We start from the raw sequence: 13,857 nt of genomic DNA, 5'->3' as shown, positions 1-13,857 counted from the left end.
GGCTGTGGTCTTGGTTCAGTTGCCAGGCAAATGTGACTGGAAGGAGAGATGCGGGCACAAGCGAGGCATCAGTGAAGCTCCGTTTGCGTCACTGGAACGGCACTTGCTTTTTAGCAGAGCCTCCAATAGAATTAGCTGCTTCTGGTTACCATAGTGTTGTGCCTCAGGGATGTTTTCCTTCATGCTTTTGGACTAAAAGGGTATCTGTTCCTAGGGCCAGAAGTTGTGTGCTAAGCAGCTTTCATTGCATAAGGCAAAAGCGGAGAGTCTGGGTGTCATCATCAGACCAGGATGATGGAAAGACCATGGAAATGATGGGTTTTGGTTCTCTGATGCTGTTTCTTTTGTGACTCTGCTAAGCCAGGTCACTCCCAAGATGGGGAATGAAAGCAGTGGGTTGTAGCAGCAGTTTCATACCCAGTGTTGAGCATCTTTTGATCTACTCCTGACTGTCTGACAGCCTGGTGCCAGTGCAGTAGATGTACCATAACAAATCCTTGGTGTTTAGGGAGTCATGCTGAGAAGCTCAGCTTTGGGGCACTTCAGACAGGGAGCTGGTGGTAGCAGAGACATTTGCTGCAGTTCCCATTGCCTCCCTGCTTTGAATTTTTATGCCTGATGGCCTTTCCTGTAAGGGGTGCTTACTCAGGAACAGCCAGGAGATCTAATTTTGAGCTCCTGGGGACTCTTTTCCCTCCTTGGCAGTGTGCAGTACTGTTTGATAACATTCCCTTGCTCCTCTCAACAAAGGCAGGCAAAAACCAACCCATCCTACAGAACTTCTGTTGTCTATTTGCAGAAACATGCCAAGGGACAAGATCTGCTTAAAAAAGTCTGTGACCACCTCAATCTCCTGGAAGAAGACTACTTTGGTTTGGCCATATGGGACACACCGACCTCCAGGGTAAGCAGCTGCCGTTGCGGGGTGTTCTGCTCCCACGTGGGTTCAGCTCCTTTGCAGGATCATCTGCCCAGGGGAGCAGGTGGTACATAAGCTCTTCTTAAAGCTCCTTTTGGTGTCCTTCCTTAAAAAGGACTAAGAGGGTCATCACAGAAGCAGAAGTTGTGGGTAAATGACCACAGGAGCGTGGGTTTTAGTAAGGAACCTGCGTGAGTCAACACTTGGAAGGAATTCATTCTGTTGTTTTACTGCAAAATGATGCTGTTGATTTGTAAAGCTCAGGAGCTCAGGCTGCTTTAGCACTGGTGTAACTTCTGCAAGGTTTAGTCAGAGCCATCCAGTTTCTGAGTTGAGGCTTTACCCTGCAAAAAAACACAAGTGACTCTTCATACCGAAACTCTTTCTCATGTGGTTTCAGTTTAAGGTATTTGTTTGCTTAGACCCAAGCAGTGTCTTATCTTTTAAACCCTTGATTACACTTTAACTCAAGCTGTATTTAATGAAGCTAGGCAAAAGTGTGCTAAATGGAAATCAAGAGCCTACTTTTACGTCCTTTAGACCAGTTGGTCCACATTCTGGCTATTCCTGCTCTCCAGCTGCAGCAGTTACTTGTGGGCCAGGTCACTGCAGCTGAGCTTTTGATACACTGAGCAAATTGAGGCAGACAGAGCTCTGTCCTGGGTTGGTTCTGATGTCTTTGTTTCCTGGAGGTAAAATTTGCTTCTATGTGGATAGTCTGGGTTTTTTCCTCTAGGAATTTGCTTGCAGAGAGAGGGATGGGTGTAGTGTGACATCCAAATAAGGGCAAAAAGAGTTTAACTGGAGCAGCTCAACTTCTCACCAGTGTGCTGTGGGTAACTCCCCAACACATCCCCCAGACCCCAGGACTCACTCTTCTCACATCTGGACATGCTGATGTCTGTTCTTCTGAAGGCAAAACCATGCAACTCCCTTGCCTTCAGCCAAGTAGGGCCAAGGGGCTGTGCAGCTTTTTAACCCAAGGGACTGAGAGCAGACAGTTGTGTCAGAGTCAGGAACTGAGGATGGCAAAGCTGCCGTATGTGGGTTTAGCTCCAGTGCAAAGTAAATTGCTCAGTGGAAGCCTCTAGTGGGAGAAAACACTTACTTTTGGGGTGGGTGTTCTTTGAACCTTTCTGGTTATGTGTCATTGAATTTCAAAGTCTGAAGCTCCATCTTTCTCCTGCTGTAACTTTGACTTGATGCTGAGTTACTGCTTCACAGGTAGAAGCAGTCTGAATAGGAGACCAACAGATGAGCTTCTGCACCTCAGCTGCAGCTCTGCATAGCAGGTGGAAATGCACCTCTGTACTGCTGGCAGGGAAGGGTCACATGTGAGATTCTCCACCTGGATATTTAGGGAATAAGAGTTCCTAGGGATGGGCATTTTCTGACATGGGAATAGGGGATGATGACAGTGGGTACAGCAGCTGACCGAAGCTGCTCTGAGAGAGAGGGTTGTTTCCTCCCCCTGGTTCATGACACAGTGAGGGTAGAAGTGCTGTTAATTGCTGTACCCATTGTTGTGTGCTGGATGGGGCAGGGTGGGTGCTGAGGATGCTCCCTGGGCTACTTGAAATCCAGCTGCTCTCACTGCAGTAACAAGCAGTCCTGGCACCAGCCTGGATGCAGAGATGCTTTGCTGACAACAGTGGCCCTTAAAAGGCAGCAAGTGGCATGTCTACCTTTCAGAGAGATTTCATGTCCCATGTTTTATAGGTTAGAGGGGCAAGCATATAAAAAGATAAGATTAAATGTAAGTATCACTGTCTCCCTGCCATGAAGTTACGTGTCCTTCTGGTCAAGACAGATTAGCTTGGGGGGGATTCAATGAGTTAATTCCTTTACCTCAGGAGACCTGGATGTCTAAATCCTGCTCAGGGCTCATGAAACTGAGGAAGGTGGTTTAATGCAGCCTCTCTGAGAGGCCTCTTAGCCCTGTGCTGCTTCAGTGGGGCAGACCCTGACTGCTGCAAAGGAGAGGCTCACACTTGAGGTGCTGGGAGTTGCTCAGACCGTCCTGGCTAAAGCAGGAGTTGTTTTTTTGAGGCTTGTGTTGCACCACAATCCCACAAAACCCCAAATTAAAGAGAGGGAGGGGGGGAAAAAAAGGATCTATTTCTAATTTTGTAGCTGAGATAATTACTAGAAACTTGAGTCATACTTTAAAAGAGACAAAGTTTGTGCCACACTCCTGTCAAAGCTGCCAGGCTGCCCCAGCAATTGGGTGTTTTCACTCGTGTTTCAGTCATCAGGTTGTTAAAGAAACCACAGCTAATAACAGAAAGTCCTGGCAATCTGAGTAAGGTAAGTGTGGAGGCAGGGTGCCTGAAATGAATGTAAACATCTGATTTGCTAGTTTTTAAAGGTTCAGGAGAAAGAGAAGTGTTGCAGCAGTGCCCCTCGTAGGTGGCTGTGGCTGTGGCTCTACCTGTTGCGAGGTGCTTGAGCCCTAATACGTTGCTTTCCTCCCCCTCTCCTATTCCTTGTGCCTCCCCTACAAGTACCTGTAGGTGTAAGGGTGGAGATGCACCCCACCAAGACCACAGACTGGAGTAAAAAGCAGTGAAAACTCCTCTCTGCAGTTGCCATTGGTGTCAAATGGGACCTTTTCGCTCTATTCGTGGGGGTTTGCAGTTTCCTGTGGTGTTTCTGGAACGTCTGTGTAACTCTGAATGTTTTTATCCTCTTACAGACCTGGCTGGATCCTGCCAAAGAAATAAAAAAACAGGTTCATGGTAAGTAGATGGAATTTATCCTGTGGGGGGATGTGGTTTCTATGCTCTTCCCTAAATGAGTGTGGCTTTGGTGGGCAGTCGGGGGGCCCGAGGAGGGGTGAGAGTTCAAGTGAGGGTGTCTGGCAGGGATCAGCACGAGTTCAAGCAGTCTGTGCATCCTTTCTCTTCTTCTTAAGCACTTAATGATGCAGTAGATGTAGGAAAAAAGAAGTAATTCCTTGGGAAAACATAGTTGAGGGAGGTGTTTGCCCTGTGCAAACCCAAGCTATCCTTGCGACATGACACCAAGATGAGAGATCTGCTCCCTCTTGGAGGATGGGACAATAAGAGTCAGTGGGAACCATTAGAATCTCAAAGGGATCTACTGAAAATTGCAGTCTAAAGCAAGACTTTGTGGGCTCTGAGGCTGTTTTGGGGCCCAAACAGTGGTATAGGAGTGATAAATGGCTCGAGTAGCATCAGGGCAAATGCCAGATGCTCTCCAAGGTTGTGTTTTAAGGTCTGCTAGCACTGAATCAAGATGAGGGCAGTGTCAAAGTCAAATACACTTTAGAGGCTTTTGTTTTCTCTCAGGAGCAAGTCTGTCTGCTTTGAAAGTAAAATACTGGGTTAGCAAAGTGAAATCCTGGTTTCTGTGTGCTTTTGGTGGGGGATGCAGAACAAAGCATGTCCTGAAGTACAGATTGTGGAGGAAATGCTGCAGGGCAATGGAGCAGGAAAAGCTCCTGCTCTTACCAGCTTCTCTCTGCCTCTATAGCAGGATGTGTGTAAAGGGCATGAGCTGCTCTGGCTATGCTTGTGTCATGAGCAACCTGCTATGGAATGTGGTCCTCTGGTAGGGTTTAAGTGGCAAATAAATGGAGTTTGCTTGGCTGAGTGTTAAATGTCTGTATGTGTTGGTTTAAGGAACCTCTGCTACCTGAAATGGCTCCTTGGAATAACTGGGTTTGGGCTGTGTAGAATGAGAACAACATGCTTTGTGTTTAATCCCAGTTGGGGTGTTGCATAAGAAGTAAATCCACATGTGCTGCATCCCTGTTGGAGATTGTGGTAAATCTTTCAGCACAGGGGTGTCTTCTCCTTCTGAAATAGATATGGGTTTGAGTTAGTGTTACTGACACAGCAGAGCTGTAACTATGCCAGTCACTTGGAGTGCTTGATGGGTCGCTCAGGACTATCTTCTGTGAGTAAACATGATTATTTTCAAGGAAAAGAGAGAGCAACCCCTTCAGCCCTGTCACTACACTGTCAATGCCACATATAATGCCAGTTCTAGCTGTGCTTACCTGGATCTTTGTCCCAATTAGTGCCTGTAACGGGGCAGGACAAGATTTGCAACATGCTGTATTAAAACATTTAGGTCTGGAGGCTTGTAAAGTCTTGGTGCTTGCTGCTTTCATCCCAAGATTGATGCTTGTGTTGAGCAGAGTTTAAGCTGTGGTCTGACCACCCAACCACAGTGCATTAGGCTAGGGAGTGAATTAGCACATCATCTCTTCAGGAGAAGCTGGGAAATGGGTTGAGTGATAGAACAATACGAGTTCATTAACTTACAGCACACTCCTGACCTCTGCTCATGAATCCTTTTCAATCAATGAAAAAAATTATCCCAGTAGTTTATCCCCTTAGCAAGGAATTGAGCTTTTCTCCCCAAGCTGTGGTTTAGCCATGTGTCTTTGCCTGCCCTGCTCTGCTTCCTCTTGCGTGGATCTCAGCTCTGGTACATGAAATTGTGTCTTACCCCGGCTGCTGGCTGCTGCCTGACTTTTGAAGATCAGCTTGGACATTCTCAGCTCCTTTTATTTTTGGAACATCTTGACTATCACAAAGGTGTTCTGGTGTGTTTCCTTTTCTCAGCCTCTTCTTTGTAATTGCAGGAGGCCCCTGGGATTTTACCTTCAACGTCAAGTTTTACCCACCGGATCCTGCGCAGCTGACAGAGGACATAACCAGGTGAGTTACCTGGGACTGCTGCTGCCAGCCAGGGAGCTTGCTCAGCAAACCACTGAGTAGTCACTAGAAAGATTGAATATCTGAGTGCTTAAGCTTCAGCAAGGTTCCTGTGCCCCCTTGATGGAGGGGAAGCTGCTTTAGCAGGGGGTTGGGCTGGAGCAGCTCTGCAGGGCCCTTCCAGCCCCCAGCACTCTGGGGTTCTCTGAAGGAGATCAGATATCTATCAGTGTCATTTACAATCTTGGCATGCAGCTGTTTGTATAGAAAAACTAAACTTTTAACTGAAAACCAAGATTTCCTCATCATTAAGTGTCCTTTACTCCCTTTGCACAGTGGAGGTGACTAAGTCCTCCCATCCTCCACACTCTTTACTGTAGAAATATTACCCCATTAAGTAAAATTAGAGAGAAAAATTAGAAATACACCATGTTGCATTCATCAGAGGCTTCTCTGTGCTCTCTGTAAATAGTATTTTACTTCCCCTCCCTCCCTCTCCTCAGGTATTACTTGTGTCTTCAGCTCAGACAAGACATCATCACAGGGCGGCTGCCCTGTTCCTTTGCCACTCTGGCTCTGCTGGGTTCCTACACAGTCCAGTCTGAGCTGGGAGATTATGATCCTGATCTACACAGCCCAGATTACATCAGTGAATTTAAATTGGCCCCAAACCAGACAAAAGAGCTCGAAGAGAAGGTTGTGGAGCTTCATAAAACATACAGGTAAGGTGCAGCAGCTGGAAGACTTGTTCATGCACAGCAGAGTGAAATAATGGAAATGAGTGAAATAATGGAAATAATGTGGCTTTCTGGTATTTTCCCCACCTTTGTTGGATTCTTTTGGTTTCCTGATGCACCAGTTTGGGGTTTTTTTCTATGCTGTCAACAGAGGCTGTATCAGTAAGGTGAGAATTTGCAGCTACTGTGAACATCAGCTTTATAAAAACAGGATCTAATGCTTTACAACAAACTCCTTCTGCAAGCTGGAATTCTTTTGCCTGTGTGAAGAAGCAGCAATGCTTTTAGAAAGCACATAGAGCCTTGCCATTGTTTATTCACAGGTGCTTCTTTTTCAACAGCAAAGCTCCAAAACTGGGGGTTTATTTCACCTGAAAATACAAGATTTGCTTGTTTTAACCTTGCCCTTTGTCTCTTTTGTTTTCAATGTTTGCTTGAGGGTTTGTGTAGTTTTGAGGTTGTACCCTGGTTGGAGCAGATCTGGTCTCTTTGTTTAGCCTACAGCATGTTTGGGTTTTTCTGCCACCACCTTTAATGAGTAACACTTTCTGATGTGGAAGTGTTCCAGATGATGCAGGAGGTCTAAACCTGCAGTTAAGCTGCCCAACATGTGTTACCCAGCCTGGCCATGACCTGGGCAGATGTGTCTTGTTACACTGGGTTAAAGGACTCCTGAGAGTTCCCCTGGTGAAAGGGTACCAGAGGGCTGGCATGGAAAGTGGCCATCCAGCAGCTTCTGCACCCTCCCAGGGATATATTTGGTTTTATGGAGGTGAGGGGGAGAATAAAAGCCCATAAACCACTTGGTGATACCGAGGCCTTCGACCAGCAGCCCCTTGACCTGTGAAAAGCTGCTGGCTGATAACTAATAATAAGAACAGAGCAAAGAGGAGGCTTTCTCCCAGGCAGATGGGAACTAATAACCTGATGCAGGAGGGAAGGGTGGGGGTGTGTGCCCCCAGCTGTGACCAAAGCTACAATTAACACCTCACTCAACCCCACAAATCAATACTTTAAATTGATTCCCCTCCATTTGCACTGAGAGGAGAGGAAATGAGGGAAAATAAGTACTGAGCAGCTGACAAGCTTCATGACTTGAAGTCAGAGGCCCTTAGCTGTGCTGGAAAGTGGCAGATCACTTTGCTGAATTATTCATGGCTTCATTAAAAGGGTATTTCAAGGTATAGGATGGAGTTAGATTTAATCTGCTGGTGTGTGCAGGAGGAAGCAACATGTACCCCTTTAACTTCTGGTTGGGATTCTGTGAACATTGAACTGTCAGAGTGTTTCCAGTGGGAAAACTCTGCTCAGCCATGCTCTGTCTCTTGCTACTTGATTTGCAAAGCACAAGGCAAGTGTCAGAGCTGGTGACTGCTCCTGGGTCTTTCCTAGGGGCTTGTCCTTCCAGTTGTCTTTGTCTGCCCTGGCTCCCACTGCTAAAGCCTCTGTTTACATCACATGTGAGATGTATGTGAATGCTCAGTAAGGAAGACATCACAGCAGGGAGCAAAATGAAATGTGTACAGCTGAATCCTTTCCCAGCAGAGCTGCCCACACCAGAAACGTGAACAAGAGCACCTCCACAATGTTGATAATGGCCTCCATTATCAGGATGATTCTGTTAAGCAAAGTTGTGTGGTCTTGCCCCTCCTGCAGACCATCTGTTCCCAGAAAACATCTCATTCATCTGCTCTGCCCCAGTAGGAATCACTGCTGAGTGGCCTCAGCTGTCCCTGCCTTTGGTTTGGAGAACAATAACTGGGTTTGGGGTGGGAACTGAAGGCAGGAGGCCTGGGAGGACAGTACCTGTCACCCTCTGCCTTTGTCTGAATTGGTGTTTCTTCCACTGAGACAAGTTTTGTGCCTTTGCTACACTCTCTCTCCTCTAGTGTGTGCAGCTCCACAGAAATGAAGTGCATCTGTTTTCTGAGGGTGTCCCAAAGCCCAGAATTGTGTGGGAAGCAAAAGAAAATCTAATGAGTAGATAGTTTGGTGAAGTCTGATCTATCCCTGCCTGAGTAACAGTTCCAGGAGTACCAAACCCTTTCTCTTTCCTCAGATCCATGACTCCAGCCCAAGCAGACATGGAATTTCTTGAGAATGCAAAAAAGCTGTCTATGTATGGAGTTGACCTTCACCAAGCCAAGGTGAGAATCAGTGTGTGTGCACCTGCCTGTGGATTCTGTCATTGGATTATCCCTCCCTTGCAAGCAAACCTCTCTGAGGAGGCTCCTTTGGAGGAGGCTCCATACAGGTGGTATGGAAATAGAGACACACAATGGAAGTGCCTCAAGCCCTCTTGCAAGAGAAGTGATTGTTCTGGGTTGCTTATTATTAATGTGTTACAGGAAGCTTTACAAAGCTACTGATGCAGACTGACGAGGAACTTAGAATGTAAGGCTCTGACCTTGCAAGGTGAGCCACTCAGCTCAGGGAAGTGCAGGATAGGCTCTAGGCTAGCCCTTTGAGCAAACAGAACCACAGGAGAGATCTGCAGAATGGAGGAGGTCATGAGGAGAAAGGTGAAGGAAAAACCCTGGCAGCAGGGGTGGGTGGAAGGTGAAGTCTGGGTACAGGGGAGATGAATTTGGGGGAGGAACAAAGGGGTAGTTTGGCACATTGACCTGCAACTTGTAACCCTGCCACTCCTTAAATCCTCATCTGCATTCCCAGGACTTGGAAGGAGTGGATATCACTCTGGGAGTCTGTTCCAGTGGCCTTCTTGTTTACAAAGATAAACTGAGAATCAACCGCTTCCCTTGGCCCAAAGTCCTGAAGATCTCCTACAAACGCAGCAGCTTCTTCATTAAGATTCGCCCAGGGGAGGTAGGTGCCTTGAGCTCCTGTCTCCCTTCGTTCCATCTGGATATCACCAACGTTTGTGCTTTCCTCAGATAAAGGTGTGAGAGGGAGCAAGCTTTTTTCTCAGTGAGCATTTTATACTCGGTAGAGTTTCTGAGCTTGGCTTGGCATTAAGTTCAGGATAGAGCCCGCTGGAGCTCGAAACCAGGGAGTGACAATGAAACGACATCCAGCACCACCTCCTGGCACTGCCTGGTATTCCCAGCATCCAGAGGAAAGTCGTGGGAAGTTCACAGCTGAGACTGGGAGAGAACTTAAGTCCTTTTTTTTGGAAACAAGGCAACACAAAGGCTCTTTGTCTCACTTCACAAAACAGACAGGACATGCCTTTTCACGAGCAGGGAGATCCCCAGAGCAGCCTGTCCACTGGAAACACACTGGGAGAGAGGCTGTGATGAGGTTCTGCCTCTTTCCACCTCTGACTGCCATCACCCAGCCTTGCTGGGAGGTCATTTTTTGACCCCATCCCACAGCTGTGCAGCACACTCCTCTGCAAATCCTGACACATGCTGAGGGATGGGTGAGGGTTGTGGAGCAAACCCTGTTCTCAGACCTGAGTTCAGCTGCTCTTGGGCTAGACCAGCACTTTGTGCTGCAGCAGAACAGGTCCATGGGCTGGGGACTGCACTCCTGCCGTGTTTATTTCTTGCTATACCTAAATAACTTGTCTTTTCCACAGCAAGAACAGTATGAAAGTACAATTGGGTTCAAGCTCCCGAGTTACCGAGCAGCGAAGAAGCTGTGGAAAGTGTGTGTGGAACATCACACGTTCTTCAGGTGGGTTTGCTGACTGGTAGGCTCACCTTGAGTAACTAGTGCTGTAGATTAGCTGCAGGAAGTGTTCACTCCTTCAGTGTTCACACAATGTTGGAGTGACATGGTGTCAGAGATGGGAAGTGTTTATATTGCAATAAAATTCAGTTTCTGCTTCATAAGATACATGAGACAGAGGCCTTAGAATCATGTCTCCTCTCAGCCTCCTCTTCTCCAGGCTCAACACCCCCATTCCCTCAGCCCCTCCCCAGCCCCTTGTGCTCCAGCCCCTTCCCCAGCTCTGTGCCCGGCTCTGGCCACGCTGCAGCCCCTCAGTGTCCCTGTGGCAGTGAGTGAGGGGCCCAGCACTGACACAGCCCTGGAGCTGCAGCCTGCCCAGGGCCCAGCTCAGGGGACAATCCCTGCCCTGCTCCTGCTGCCACCCCACTGCTGAGCCCAGCCAGGCTGCCCTTGGCCTTCTTGCCCCCCTGGGCACCCTGCTGGCTCCTGTTCAGCCCCTGGCACCAGCCCCCCCAGGCCCTTTCCCTGCAGCAGTTTCCAGCCCCTCTGCCCCAGCCTGGAGCCGCCTGGCCTTGGGGTGGCCCAAGGATGGGCCATGGCCCTTGGCCTTGTTCAGTGTCATACAATTGACCTCAGCTCATGGCTCCAGCCTGGCCAGGTGCCCCTGAAGAATTTTCCTGCCCTCAAGCAGATCAACACACCAGCCCAGCCTGGTGTAACAACAAACTTCCTGAGGGTGCAGGTCCATCCATTCGTCAGAGGAGCCTGTGGAGATGTGGGGCTGTTGTTTTGTTAATCCAGCCCATTCAAAGGCTCCTTTAATTTATGTTCCAGTTTCTCATGTCCCACCACTCCTAAATGCAGAGGTGTGCTTTCTGGCTCAGTGCTGTGTGTGGTTTTGCAGGCTGACTTCCACCGAGGCCATCCCCAAGAGCCGGTTCCTGGCGCTGGGCTCCAAGTTCCGCTACAGCGGGCGGACGCAGGCGCAGACGCGGCAGGCGAGCGCCCTGATCGACCGGCCCGCGCCGCGCTTCGAGCGCACGGCCAGCAAGAGGGCGTCCCGCAGCCTGGATGGAGGTGAGGGCCTGCTGCCTCTGCGTGCTCTGTCCTGCAGGGTGTTGAAATGATCCTGAAGTAACACCTGAATTCCTTGCTTTGGGAAAAAAACCCGACAACAAAGCCTGACTTTGCACTCTAAAGCAAGGCCTAGGGGTGACAGGCAGACGGTGGTAGCAGCAAGAACTGACTGACAGAGGGGGTGTAGGTGGGTGTTGATGGGTTATGGCAAAGTTCTGGTTGTAAATAATGCCAGATTGGTGGGGGTGGGAAAGGCCCTGCAGAGCTCATCCAGCCCCAGCCCCTGCTACAGCAGGTTCCCCTGGCTCAGGGGGCACAGGAACGTGTCCAGGTGGGGTTGGAAACCTCCTGAGAAGGAGCCTCCACACCCTCCCTGGGCAGCCTGGGCCAGGGCTCCCTCCCCTCAGCACCAAAGGACTTTCTCCCCCTGTTTCAGGAGAGCTTTCTGTATTCCAGCTTATGCCTGTTCCCCCTTGTCCTGTCACTGGCCACCACACAACAAAGACTGGCCACGTCCTCTTGACACCTGTCCTTTGGGTTTTGATCAGCATTGATAAAGTTCCCCTGAGCTCAGGCTTCTCTTCTCCAGGCTGAGCAGCCCCAGGGCCCACAGACTTTCCTCCTCACACACATGTCCCATCCCCTGATGATCTTGGTGTCCCTGCACTGGCCTCTCTCCAGCAGTTCCCTGTCCCTCTGGAGCTGGGGAGCCCAGAACTGGCCACAGGACTCTAGATGAGGCCTCAGCAGGGCAGAGGAGAGGTCCCTCAACCTGCTGCCCACACTCCTCTTCATACACCCCAGAATGCCACCGGCCTTTTAGGCTGTAGGTGCTTCCTCATTCAAACTGATCTTTGGCAAATCAGGAGTTAAGCTGTTCTAGGGTTTGTTTTGTTTAATGTAGCTTCCTAACTGACAGTTTTGATTGAGGGGAAGATTTTTTTGCCACAGCTGTTTGACACCTTCTCAGTGTGTGTTAAAATGATGCTAATGGTGAAGTTGGTGGCAAAAGTGGGCACACCCCTGAGGTTTTTAAAAGAGCTTGGTAGCTGCAGGCTGTAGGAGGTAAGGCATGGCATGGGGTGTGTTGAAGTTTGCTCCCCTCGATTTGGATCATGGGCTGCTTGTAAAATTAGGACCTGGGGAAAGCAGAGAAACCCTTTGCATTAAAGGCACCTGATGGAGTAGGAACAGTGTTGCTTTGAGCCCTGAGGTTGTGCTGGGCTGCCCCAGTGCACTGTGCCAGCAGCAGCCAGGCTGCCCCTGCTCCTGCTGTGGGTTTCTAGGGCTCAGCAACACGAAGTGCAGCATGCCTGCAGTCCTGGCATGAGAGGCTACCCAGGCACGATGCACAGAGGCAAGGGGACTGGTGCTGTTGGTTGCCCTTTAGCCATGCCTCACCCACCATTCCAACCCCAGACAAGTAGAGAAAGTCCAGCTGCAATCCCAGATGTCAGAGCTTGGAAAAGGGCAAGCTGTGAATGTGATGCTTCTGTCCCTGTTGAAGTGTGCAGCCTTTCCCCTCTGCTGTGTGGGCAGTTGTTAACATGTGCCCCGTTTCTTCAGCTAAACGTGCGACTCAAAAAGTTGAGTTCAGAGACGTAAAGGAAGAGAAGCAGGAGGAGGTGGTGGTTGAGGTTCCTGAACCAAAACCTGTGGATCAGATCCAAGAGAAGCCAGGTATAGCTGTGGTGGTGGTGGCTACAACTCTCTGCAGTGCCTTTCCTGTCTTTTACCTGCTTGTTCCTGACAACTCCCAAAGTTTCACCACATCTGGCAGCTTCTTTTTCTTCAGGTCTTTGCAAGAAGAGGTTGGCAGTCACTGGACAGAGCCCCCTTCAATTTCCACCTTACACCTTGTTAGACTTGCTGGGAGGTGGGGAAAATTCAGGGTATGCTGGCACTTGAGAACTATCTCCTGATTAAATTCAGGTGTTTCTGTAAATGGGGATTAGAAAACTTTAACGTTTGACCTTGGAACTTCTTGTAAAGCTGCTGAAATTCTTCATCCTGAGCCCTACTTGCCATTTTTTAAGCCTGTTCTGGGATGGGTTTTTTGAGGTTTGGGAAGTGCCACCCATTTTGCTACTTGGAGCTTCTGTTTCTCTTGAGATATAGGTGCTGGTATAGAAATATTAACAGGTATCAATGCCCTTATGAGGTGTGGAGGGACCACAGCATATCTGAACACTTGTCATCATGATTTCACCACTTCAATAACAAATGCCTGTGGTGCAGTAGGGCTGGAGATAATTCATATGCAAATACATTGTGTACTGCTGCACTTCTTCCACCTTGAATTTTTTACAACCTGCTTTTGACATCACCCTCTAATAGCACAGATGTCACAGAGTCATTTTGGTTGGAAAAGACCTTGAAGATCAAGTCCAACTGCTCACCTTATACTGCCAGGCCCATCACTAAGCTAAACCATATCCCTCAGCAGAGATATCATATGAGATCTCCATCAAGCTTTCATGCACTAGTGTGGCTGACTCTGCTCACCACTGCCTTTGCCTCGAATTCTCTCTAGGCAGCCTGGCAGGGAAAGCCTGATGCTGTGAAAACAGAAGGCAGATGGGTAGATGTCTGCATGAAGTTCATCACTCAAGTACAGTTAATTGGTTTTTCTATAGCTTTTTATCTAGAGGAGCCTGGGTGTGTTTTTTCCTGGGTTTTCCCAGCCAGCACCTGCCTCTCCCCAGGCTCTGCAGGCAGAGCCCCTCCTCGAGAGCCATTGGGGTGTCCCCATGTTATCCCTGCCTGGGTGAGAAGCCTGCACAGCTCACTTGTGTCCTTC

At 48.9% G+C, this 13,857-nt stretch overlaps 1 protein-coding gene across 28 annotated transcripts in view; it reads left to right on the top strand.

The window, feature by feature from the left end:
• Positions 1 to 13,857, top strand: part of EPB41 (erythrocyte membrane protein band 4.1) — a 95,943-nt gene that overhangs the window by 50,277 nt on the left and 31,809 nt on the right. For 21 of the 28 annotated variants that reach the window (XM_062014676.1, XM_062014671.1, XM_062014654.1 and 18 more), the window contains 9 exons: positions 800 to 904; positions 3,615 to 3,657; positions 5,535 to 5,610; positions 6,111 to 6,329; positions 8,404 to 8,491; positions 9,018 to 9,170; positions 9,886 to 9,983; positions 10,885 to 11,057; positions 12,624 to 12,737. In XM_062014676.1, coding sequence (XP_061870660.1) covers positions 800 to 904; positions 3,615 to 3,657; positions 5,535 to 5,610; positions 6,111 to 6,329; positions 8,404 to 8,491; positions 9,018 to 9,170; positions 9,886 to 9,983; positions 10,885 to 11,057; positions 12,624 to 12,737 — 1,069 coding nt within the window. The remainder of the gene's footprint in view (positions 1 to 799; positions 905 to 3,614; positions 3,658 to 5,534; positions 5,611 to 6,110; positions 6,330 to 8,403; positions 8,492 to 9,017; positions 9,171 to 9,885; positions 9,984 to 10,884; positions 11,058 to 12,623; positions 12,738 to 13,857) is intronic. The other 7 variants (XM_062014675.1, XM_062014670.1, XM_062014669.1 and 4 more) reach the window with 1 other exon arrangement.

This window comes from Colius striatus, chromosome 24, assembly GCF_028858725.1.
Source record: "Colius striatus isolate bColStr4 chromosome 24, bColStr4.1.hap1, whole genome shotgun sequence".
Taxonomy (NCBI): domain Eukaryota; kingdom Metazoa; phylum Chordata; class Aves; order Coliiformes; family Coliidae; genus Colius; species Colius striatus.
Note: the sequence above shows the minus strand (reverse complement) of the source record. Positions and strands in the feature narration are given on the sequence as shown.